This window comes from Amphibalanus amphitrite, unplaced genomic scaffold, assembly GCF_019059575.1.
Source record: "Amphibalanus amphitrite isolate SeventyFive unplaced genomic scaffold, NRLGWU_Aamphi_draft 000155F_arrow, whole genome shotgun sequence".
NCBI lineage: Eukaryota > Metazoa > Arthropoda > Thecostraca > Balanomorpha > Balanidae > Amphibalanus > Amphibalanus amphitrite.
In genome coordinates, this window is record NW_024881650.1 from 456,071 (window position 1) to 466,966 (window position 10,896).

Below are 10,896 nucleotides of genomic sequence, written 5' to 3' on the forward strand. Positions count from 1 at the left end.
CCCCCCCCCCCCCCCACACACACACACACCGGCAGCGGGAGGAGGCCGAGCTTAACAAGATCGCCAGCGGCATCGGCAAGGTGTTCCTGGAGCAGGTCCGCGAGCGCGAGAAACTGCAGCAGTGGAAGCGCGCCAACGTGGACCCTCGGAACGCGTCGCGCGCGCCCAACGCCGACCACGAGCTGCCCTACCGCATGCGCTACGAGTCGCCCATCTATGCCTGTGAGTCGCCCGGGGCGGGGTGTCGGGAGGGCGCCGGGCTGTCCGGGGTGGGACGTATTGATTGCGCTAGTTGTGCAGCTGAACGGACAGATGGTAGTATAAGTAAGATAAATGACTGGTGTAACCTTTCCATCCTCTGCATTGCTGAAGCCTTCCTGTTGGATGCCGTTATTACGAGCGAGCGAGCGCAGCGAGCGAAGTGAGTCTTTTCAATATAACGGAAAAATCTCAGTATGAGCGGCCCGGCCCGGCCCGGCCCGGCCCGGCCCGGCCCGGCCTGTAACGCTTTTGAGAGGCTTATATCTCAGCAACCGCTGGACCGATTGGCCTGCGGTCTTTTTTGCTGGGTAGCTCCATCCCTTCTACCCCGTAATTGACTACTTTTGATACACCTCAGTGACCGTCGTGGCACGTGCCACGTGAAAAGTCAAGGGTGTTCAAGCTGTTTTGCAAAAGTAGTGATTTTGAGAGGCTCATATCTCAGCAGCCGCTTGGGCGATTGACTTGCGGTAATTTTTGTAGGGTAGCAACATCCCTTCTACCAAAAATAGGATACTCTCGATGAATGTGGGTCACCCCCAGTGCACGTGCAAAATACAACAATAAGAGGTGTCAAATTTGTTCCCATTTCAGTAACTCGGTAATTACTGGGGCGATTTCGCTGAAACTTGGCATACAGGTAGGCACCCACCAGGCAATGCATTCCCATGTGTTGCGGTTAGGGTGCTACTGCACGTGCGCACGTGCAGGGGGCGTTTCCAGATCTCGAGAACGGCTGGGCCGATTGCGCTCAAATTTGGTACACGTTTGGGGACCAGTTAGTAGGGTGCCGTGCAAAAGTCAGTTTGGACCCCGTTTGCACGTGCGCACGTGCAGAATGCCGCTTCCAGATCTCAGGAACAACTGTACCGATTGCGTTCAAATTTGGCACACCGCTAGCGACCGGTTAGAAGGGTGCTTTGCGCAAGCCCGTTGGAAGCACCCTCTCGCCCTTCCGCACGTGCAGGGCTCACTATCTCGCTCGCTCGTTCTTCGCCCAAAAGGCGTTTTACTGGTCAGTAAGCGTATGGTAGTGCAGTGTGAGGTCAGACACTGTTATGCCTTATGCGTACTGTCCTGTCCTATCCTGTCCTGTCCTTCCATGTCTGATCCGCCCACCTCCTGCCCTATCCTGTCCTGTCCTCCCATGTCTGATCGACCCACCTCCTGTCCTATCCTGTCCTCTCCTACCGCCAGGCCACCGCCGGCTCTGGCTGGTGTGGCGTCCCGGCCAGCCGGCCGACCGGCCCACTGTGGTACCGGTCACCCACTTCTGGAGCCGGCCCTGCCCCGACCCGCCGCCTCTGGCGCTGCTCTCCTCTCTCCGACACACAGGTGGGACTCCTGACCCGGTCCCGCCGCTCAGTCCTCGCCCGGCCGCCTCTGCACTGTCTATGTGTAATGTGGTATTTGATAACGTGTTCCTTTCACTAGACGGAACTCTCTGAAGGCCGTTTGTAAACTTGGACTGACAGCAAAAGTCGTCAATTCAGATTAATGGAAACCTCTCTAGACTGCTGCTTTGCCGAGAGTATCAGCCATAATGATTCGTCTAAGCCATCTAACCTCTGACCCACCAGTGACCTTTGACTTGTGCCTGTCCCGTGACCCGTGTGTGGTCTCTGACCTGCGCCCTCGGCCCGCGCAGCTCCGTCGCGGGACGCCGATCACGTACGTCCGTGGGAGCTGGAGGAGGAGTTCGAACGGGGCGGACCGTACCGCTCATCGCTGCCGGGCCGAGCCTACGGCGCAGTGCCAAACTACAGAAGTGAGTCGGGGAGATATTACTCGGACAAACATAAGTAGCTAGGCAATGTGTAGACCAGACAGTGAAAAACTACAGAAGGAACTCGAGGATTGCCAGGCTGGCAATGTCAGGCCGGTAGGATAGTGGGAATTAAGGGTAGGTTACGGGAAGGGTCTAATTATAAAAGTAAGTCGCGTAGGCCACATTTGGGCCGTGACCTGTGTTTTTTATGGCGTGCTGTTTCTTCTAAACTTATTTTGCCGGAATAATGTTTCGAAAGGGAAATGTTATATTACAGCGCATAAGTTTGTTAGGAAAACATTTGTTAGGAAAACAACGCATAAGTTTGTTAGGAAAACATGAGGACCATATTCAAATTGTCTTGAAAAGGTAGATCCAAAGCTGTTCATTATCAATTTGGGAGGTAAGTTGAGTTAAAAGTTAATTAATTGGTCCGGTCTTTTGTCGGTTGATCGACCGCATTATGCGCCCGTCCTTTCGATTGCCTGGCTTAGACGTTTATCTGTTCCGGCCCCCTATGTTCTATGCTTTGGGCCGCATTGCTACAACATTTCTTGTCTGCCTCTCAAGCCTTACATTCTGGCTACATTCTGCGAAGCGCAGCAATTTGCTTCTCAGTTGCCATGGTAGTTGCCTAGTGAAGCGATATAAATGAAGATTGTTCGCATTCTGTTTGCTGAGCTGTATTCATTTAGTTTACCCGTGGCTGTTGCTGTAAGCGCCGTGCTCTGTTCAGTTTACCCCGTGGCTGTGCTGTAAGCTCTGTGTCTGTTCAGTTGGCCCCGCTCGGTAAAGTTCAGTTTAGACCGCTGGCTCTCCACCCCGGGTCGCCCCGTTAGTGGCCGGTTCACATGTACGGCGGCTGTGCCGTCCCTCCGTTACAGTCACGCGCTCGTCCATGTCGGCTCCGCGGCCCGGCTACGGGATGAAGTCCAGCACGCTGCCGTACGCGGGTACCCGCCCGGCTACCAGTGGCGGCTTCTATGTGAGTACCGCCGCGCCGCGCCGCGCCGCCCGGCCGGCCCCCGTGTGACGCTCCCCCGTCTCCACAGCACCCGGCTCTGCGCAGCAGACACCGCGCGCCGGCGGCCTGCAGACCCGCTCCCAGACGCTGCTGGGCCGGCCCGGCATCGGACTGGCCGGCGGTGTGAGTGACGACTGACGACACGCCGCAGGGCGCTATGTATCACTGTCTGTCCACCTACTATGTATTTCAGACCCCGTGAGACCCTGTTTTTCGGCGATAATTTATTCAGTTTTTGTCTAATTGGCTTGAAATTTTGACATTGGACATTTCAGCTCAAGCGCCAATTTTCATCAATATGGTCTCCTAACAAAATGTCAATATTTAGAGCACTTGTCATTGGCTCGTAATGCTAATTAGATTTTGCACCCGGATAGAGGCTCGTTCGCTACCGTAGCGGATTGGATGGCAGCGCCGGCCAATCACGTTGCGCCGGGCCCAGCTAAGCTCCGCCCACTGGCCGTGACCGCGCTGGGTCTATGCAGGCTCAGTCGGCGGCAGCACCGCGGAGAGGTCGCACGGGGGCTGTGCACTGGAAACATACATGGAATCGACAGGAAGTGCCTGAGCGAAAGCTTGCTCTTCATTTGGGGGAGTTGGTAACCGCTTCTCTCTTTTTGGTATATCAATACCGATCCAGCTCAGAATATGAAGAATAATCAAAATCAGGATATTAACCTCACCAGAACCAACATTAAATAGAGAGCTGACTGCTGAGTCATGCACTATCAGAATATCTGAATGAATGCATATTCTGGCGCTTACCTCATGGTCAGGTCGTGCCACTATTCTGTCACCTATGACATCATGCGAAGCCTCTGCACTACTCGAAAATATCGATATGGTTGGCTGCGTCAATTGCTGTTTCTGAAGACGCTGTTATACCTAACTATGCAGAAAAAAGAGTAGGATTATTAGTCGCGAGCACTTCCGATTGCCTCAGACATCGCTCCACGAGCTGTGTTCGTTATTCAGGAAGCGTTGAGAAGGGAGCAGAAATGTGATGTTGCGATTTATTGCGCATGGTAGAAATGTGACATCAGAATAAGGGAAACAAGCGCATAGGCTAGTAAAGAAATCGCGTCTTTTTGTGAAATTAAAGTAACATTTCAAGCTCTCCAATAGTGAGGCAGTAGGGTACTTGCTTACAGGTATCTTAATTATTTGCAGTTCAACACGAAAGCCTGGGGTCAAGTCAGTCCGCTGGCTTAAATCTAGCCAATTACCTATAAAATGGGCTAGTTCTGAAGGTGTTCAATCACACGAATCCATCTCAAGCATACGCATAAGCATAATATATTTCATATTTCAACCACACTTCTTAAATGCTACGGTGTAACTGTTTACCATGTCTTGCAAAGTTGACGCAGGCTGACCGACGTCTTGCATCAGTTCACAGTCAATTGACATCAACGGCCTTTTTTAATGACGTTCAAGCAAGCAAAAATGCAGTCACTAGCCCTGAACTTAGTATTAAAGGGACTATCCCACCTTTAACATGGGGTTTGAGTTGAGATAGCCAAGTTCGCGGCGAGGTTCAGAAACCACTATCTATCTAGGTTGCAACCCCCGCGGCCTCTTGGTGTTGAAGAAATTCGTTCCCTTCATTTGAAAATGGGCCTTGTACAAGGCACTATCTTCAACATGGAGCGACCGTTAGTGTGACGTCACCTCGTTTAGTCATTCTGATTTAAATGGGTTTGTTCGTTGAAAAATCGCTTAAAACTTGGCCTGAACTTTGTTGTGGTGCCTACAGAGTAAAAAGAATCAGCTTTATGACAGTAATGTGGCCTGGGGAAGGAGGTAATTTTGGGCTGTGACGTCACATATTTGAAAGTTTGTGTTTGGAATATGGGAAGCCTAAGATGTTTAATGAAAAATAAATGCCAGAACCGTGTTCCTGGTCATCCAATCTATAAAGTCGGGCACAATTTAACTGGTTTTAACTACATTTTAGAAGGTGGGATAGTCCCTTTAAAGTAGATATATCTTTATTGATTGACAAGGTGCAGGTTAATTTGCGATAAATGCAATACCGAAGGCTAGTGCGCTAATAACGAGCGCTAGTTTCTGCTGTATCGTTATTACTGCAACGGCAACCGCAAGGCAGCCACGTCCAATGTGAGCCGCCCCGGTCCGGCATACGGCCTTGGGTGCGGCGGCTACTGCCCCGTCGGCTCCACGCATCCGACTGACCGGCCAAGGTCACCGCTCCGTCCGCCGGGAGGGCGGAGCTTAATGGTCACGTGCCTGTGACGTCACGCCTACGTACGGATAGCCTCTACTCCACTGACGGATTTACGGAGCTGATTTTAACATTACGAGGCAACGACAAGTACCCTAACAATTGATATTTTGTTAAGAGACCATATCAGCGAAAATTGGCGCTTGAGCTGAAATGTGCTGTGCGAAAATTTGAAGCCAATTGGATAAATATTGAATAAATTATCGCCGAAAAACAGGGTCTCATGGGGTCTGAAATGCATAGTAGGGCTGGCTGACTGTTCAGTTGTCGAGCTCTGTAGGGACCAGGCTGGCTGGCTGCGTCCTCCAGGCCGGCTGTTTTGTTAGCTGGCTGTGTCCTGGCTGCTCGCTGTTCTTATTTTCGTTTTGTTGAACTTCCTCAAGTTCCTCGCTCTTTCCTGTTTTGTTCGTTTTCTTTTTGCCATGTATTTGTCTCGTCTGCATTTTTGCTCCTTTCCGTATTGTTCATGGACGCTCCGCTTACCCACCTATCAGTGGTCGTTTATCGGCAGGTGCCTGTACCCCCTCGCTCCCTGGGTGTATTCCGATCGTTCGAGGGATGATCGGCCAGCACAGCTTGTGATAGGTCTCTTGTGTGACTGTTAATCCGAGCAGGACATAACAGGACTGGGACGATGACAGGTCGCGGCTGGGCGAACGCTTCGTTCTTGTGGTACGCGTCGTGCAGTGAAGGGTGTGAAACAAGGTGCCGCCGGGTCCTGTGGAAACGCCAGCACGACGGTCGGCCGGTGGGATAGGGCGGGGATGGACGGTGCTGGTTTCTTTTAGACGCCATTAGACTGCATCAGAACGGCTGGCCGTGATGAGAATATAATCGGCTCAGTTGACTCCCGCTATGACCCGTCGGTCAAAGGAAGACCAAATCGCCAGATAGATCTAATCGCTATTCTGGGGCCTCAAAGGGGAACTTGTTTTCTGAAATGCGAAGCATTCCAATACAGGCACTATTTCATGAATCGCTGATATAATCTCATCCAATCAATTTAGCTAGGATTAGAGCTAAACGAGGTCGTCCCCTCTGTTTTCTGTTTCATCGATCAAACTTACTGCGGAAGTGCCGGCTATGTTCCAAAATCCTAAATTGATGGGTCCTGTGTGGTTCCCAAATTGATGGACCCGGTAGCTAGGCGACACCTCCTTCCACTCACTTGATGTGTTCACGGTGATAGTGCAGTAGTTCGGTACGTTTACGCCCTTCTTCCCACTCGGCCGCTCCGTTCACGGGCTATCCGCTAGGCTCCGACCCACCTGAGTTACTGTTCGGTGACTCGTCGGCTTCAGTCTGTAACTGTGAATGGTCCCGGTGGTCTCTCGGTCGGCCGGTGTTTGGTTGCTGGTCCCCGCTGGTCTCCCGCTGTTTCGCTGTGGGTTAGTGCGGGGGTAGTGCTGATCTGCGGGTGCTCAATGTGTTGAAGTCTGCTGCAGTGCCACAGCCGCGTAGCATCCCGCCGCGCCCGTCTGATGTACCCTGCTCAGTAGTGCTCTATCGGACTGCAATGTAAATATTCAATTATTTTATGCATCATTGTTTTTATATCGTTTATTGTCTGTTCGTGTCTTGACTCTCTTCACGATTGATTCTTGCGTAACGCTCGTTTCACAATTGTCCCTTGGTGGGTACTCTCAGCCTGTGTGTTGTACTTTGCACTGCTCCCCAAGTGACCCTCCTGTGACAGCTGCTATGTCCACCGCAGGGTGATTTTTACGGCGGCGGTCTGGGGGAGAAGACTCACAGCACAGAGTTCTGCAGCGCCCGGTCAGACAGTGAGTACATGTACAGACAGACAGACAGACAGACAGACTCACAGCACAGAGTTCTGCAGCGCCCGGTCAGACAGTGAGTGCATGTACAGACAGACAGACAGACGGACGGGGGTCTGAGGGAGAAGACTCACAGCACAGAGTTCTGCAGCGCCCGGTCAGACAGTGAGTACACACACAGCACAGCACAGCACAGCACAGCACAGCACAGACGGACGGACGGACTGACCATTCGGCCATTCGGCCATTGGACCATTCGGCCCAATTGTGTTCGGCTATAACTGCTCTGACCGCGAACGGCCGTGACTCGTACCCATTTGGGCAGCGCTTTTTATCCTGATAATGAGTTTCTGTTATCCTAATGCTCAGACACGTCCCCAAATTGTCGGTAATTAGGAGCCAGACATCCGTGACATTTCCAATTTATTGATAGACGCTGGTAAATTGCTCCCTATTACCAGTAGCTGGTGACCTGTGTTCAGAAATAATTGCCGTAAGTTTTTCTGACGGTGATCATTTCCAAACACAGCAGTGTTGTTCGATTTGGTGGTTTTTATTAAGCTTCATGGTGCATCACTTTTAAAGTTTTAGTTGGATGTTTTGTCTCACATGCGTTTTCATCTGCTTCAGAATATTTTAACTCTGACCCCATCTCCCTCCCTTCCTGTTTCCCACATTATCTTTGTCCTCTCAAATATCTGGGTGACGTAGTCAGTCCCCTCTTTTCTCAGTAGGTATTGCAGTGACCCCACTATGTAACCTCTCTCCTTCTCTCACTGTCAGCCTGACCCAGTACTTAATCCCTTCTCCTCTCCCCGTACCAAAGTAACCCAGTATCTGACCCCACTCCTCCTCCACATCATCTCACCCTTCTTCCTTTCTTTCCAGTATGTGTCATCTAACCTCTCTCCCCGTCTCTAATCTGACACCCTCCTTTTCTGTCTCTCTGTCCAGTCTCGATCGGTTCTCTGACGGAGGCGGACCGTAACGCGCTGAACCAGGCCGAGTCGGTGTCCGTGCACACGCCTCGCTCCGGCCACCGTCTGCCGTACCAGTACCAGTTCGCCGGCGGCCCGATGCGCCGCTCGCTGCCCAACGTGTCGCAGACGGGGCCGCCGCTGGAGCCAGGCAAGGTGTACCCGCTGCACCTGCTGGTCACCACCAACTACCGGCTGCCGGCCGACGTCGACCGCGCCAACCTCGAGGTACGCACGGGAGGGGGGAGGGTAAATAAACTACCGGCTGCCGGCCGACGTCGACCGCGCCAACCTGGAGGTACGCACGGGAGGAGGGGAGGGTAAATAAACTACCGGCTGCCGGCCGACGTCGACCGCGCCAGCCTCGAGGTACGTACTGGGGGGGGGGGGGGGTAACTGGCGGCGGCCGGGCGACCGCGCCAACCTGGAGGTATGCACGGGGGGGGGAAGTAACTAAACTACCGGCTGCCGGCCGACCGCGCCAACCTGGAGGTATGCACGGGGGGGGGGGTAACTAAACTACCGGCTGCCGGCCGACGTCGACCGCGCCAACCTCGAGGTACGCACGGGAGGGGGAGGGTAAATAAACTACCGGCTGCCGACCGACGTCGACCGCGCCAACCTGGAGGTACGCACGGGAGGGGGAGGGTAAATAAACTACCGGCTGCCGGCCGACGTCGACCGCGCCAACCTCGAGGTACGTACTGGGGGGGGGGGGGGGGGTAACTGCCGGCGGCCGGGCGACCGCGCCAACCTGGAGGTATGCACGGGGGGGGGAAGTAGCTAAACTACCGGCTGCCGGCCGACCGCGCCAACCTGGAGGTATGCACGGGGGGGGGGGGGTAACTAAACTACCGGCTGCCGGCCGAACGCGCCAACCTGGAGGTACGCGTCGAAGTGGCGAGCTGGGCCGTAGGCAGGTGATAGGCAGAGGCACGCTTCGTTAGTGAAGGCATGCTGATTGCATACACTCAACTCACTCATTTCACTAATTTAGTAAAAGCAATAATGAATTTACTTATTTCATGAAAACACAATAGAGCATTGTTGAATAAAATGACTCATACTCGTATGTCCGTTGCTCCTGTTGCTAAGCGAGATTTTATCGTGAGGGCGTTGAGTCAACCGTTTTCTTGTGTATTTTTGCTGGGTGTTGTAGCATGCCAGTGGTCCATTCCCACTCAGAAAAGTTGGCGTGTCGGTTGCAATATTTTATTAGTCTTGTGGTCAGGTCGATTTTTCCATTGTGTTCCGAGTGCGGCACGTCTGCTGTGGTCGCTGTGCTGTGCTACCGCTGCTACTGCGCCGTGTTTGACGCCCGTGCGCCGGGTCTGTCCACAGCGCCACCTCTCGGACGCCGAGTTCGAGATGTTTTTCCACATGTCGCGCGCCGACTTCTATCGGCTGCCGCTGTGGCGGCGGAACGACCTCAAGAAGCGCGGCCGGCTCTTCTAGGCGGCCTGAGCGGCTGTCGGCCGACTGAGCGGCATAATACCACCACCCCGAGCTTCGTCTCCCTGCACACAGCACACTCTGCCAGCTGGAGCACCGCTGCCTGTGAGACTGCCCGCCCGCTGCGACTCTGCCCGGCCCGGTCTTCAGAGCGTCCCGGCAGTGGGGCGCGACGTGTTCAGGTGTGACAGAACAGCCGCTGAAGGGGCGGTCCAGCGGTGTGGCGGCACGGTGCGTGTTCAGGAGAGCCGCTGAGGGGCGGCCCCAGTTACCATGGTGAATGCGGCGGCGGCGCGGACGAGCGCGAGGCCGGAATGTGAGGAAACACCGCAGCTGGGCGGAGCTATCACGCGGCAGCGGATACCGGGCGCGAGTGTCGGTGTGGTGAGTGGTTGCCGGAGTTCCGGAGTGGAGTACCGAGTGTGTTCCGGAGTTCCTGGCCGCGGAGTGAGTGAGTTTGTGCAGCTGTATGCGGACGAGTGAAGTGTCTGCGGAGTGGAGTGTCTGTGCGGGCGGGACTCGGTTTTCCGACTCTGTGCGGTGACTGGAATGGTCCCCGCCGAGCGACCGGCCCGGCCGACCCAGCCGATCGTCTATTGGGCATTGACAGGGCGCGCGGGTGTGCTGCGCGCGGCGGCAGCTGGTTCTGCAATAGCGCGCCGCGCCGACGCTGTTCATTTGTGTGTGTTTTGTTTTGTGACTGCTGCGGTCCGTAGCCGCACCCATACGTAGCAAAGCTATCGGTCTAGACACCATCTGCCTAGTGGTCCTTATTATTTAGATGTGGCGTGTACTCGGCTTTAGATGCGGACTAACGGAAGAGTGCGTTTTTCTGACGAATGGAGCTTCTATATAGCGGGATACCATGACTGTTTTGGCGGCCGGCGGCGGCCGTTTTCACGTAAGGTAGCTTCCAGCAGCTCGGGCGACTCGCCCGCCCCGCTTCCCCTATCCGAATTGACGGCGCTTGGCGCTCCGTCTGTGTCTCTGCGGGTCGGCGGGTGGGAGCCAGTGCCGGCGGCGCGGCGGTCCGGGCGCGTCCCGCTCGGGAGGGGCGCCCGGGCCGGCCGCCCGTCTGGCCGTCACGGACAGCCTTCACTTCAGAGCGTGCTAGTTACTGTGCTCTGCTTTAGAGAAAATAAACGCCTCAGGTCGTTACCGGTTCGTGTGTGCTAATGTGACCGTGGTGTGGACTGAACCGGGGTATTCGAGACTAGAAGAGTCATGGATCGTGTGTATTTTCTTTGAACTTCAAATCGAAGTGAGCAAGTGCAAACTTTGATATCAAAGAGCTTAGCAAATTTGTTGATGTCATGAAGAATCATTGAAGCTCAGTAATTTTGTGTTATCTAGTGATGCATATTAAAATGAAAGATGCATATGATGCA

The 10,896-nt window shown here is 54.0% G+C and overlaps 1 protein-coding gene across 6 annotated transcripts in view; it reads left to right on the forward strand.

Annotated features, from left to right (window-relative positions):
• LOC122383107 (actin-binding LIM protein 2-like) overlaps positions 1-10,666 on the forward strand; it is a 35,171-nt gene extending 24,505 nt beyond the window's left edge. For 4 of the 6 annotated variants that reach the window (XM_043369246.1, XM_043369249.1, XM_043369247.1 and 1 more), the window contains 6 exons: positions 36-222; positions 1,910-2,029; positions 2,914-3,014; positions 7,013-7,082; positions 8,034-8,284; positions 9,398-10,666. In XM_043369246.1, the coding sequence (XP_043225181.1) occupies positions 36-222; positions 1,910-2,029; positions 2,914-3,014; positions 7,013-7,082; positions 8,034-8,284; positions 9,398-9,511 (843 nt within the window). In that variant the 3' untranslated portion in view covers positions 9,512-10,666. Of the gene's footprint in view, positions 1-35; positions 223-1,909; positions 2,030-2,913; positions 3,177-7,012; positions 7,083-8,033; positions 8,285-9,397 lie in introns of all 6 variants that reach the window. The other 2 variants (XR_006256780.1, XM_043369244.1) reach the window with 2 other exon arrangements.
• Positions 10,667-10,896: the final 230 nt, after the last annotated feature.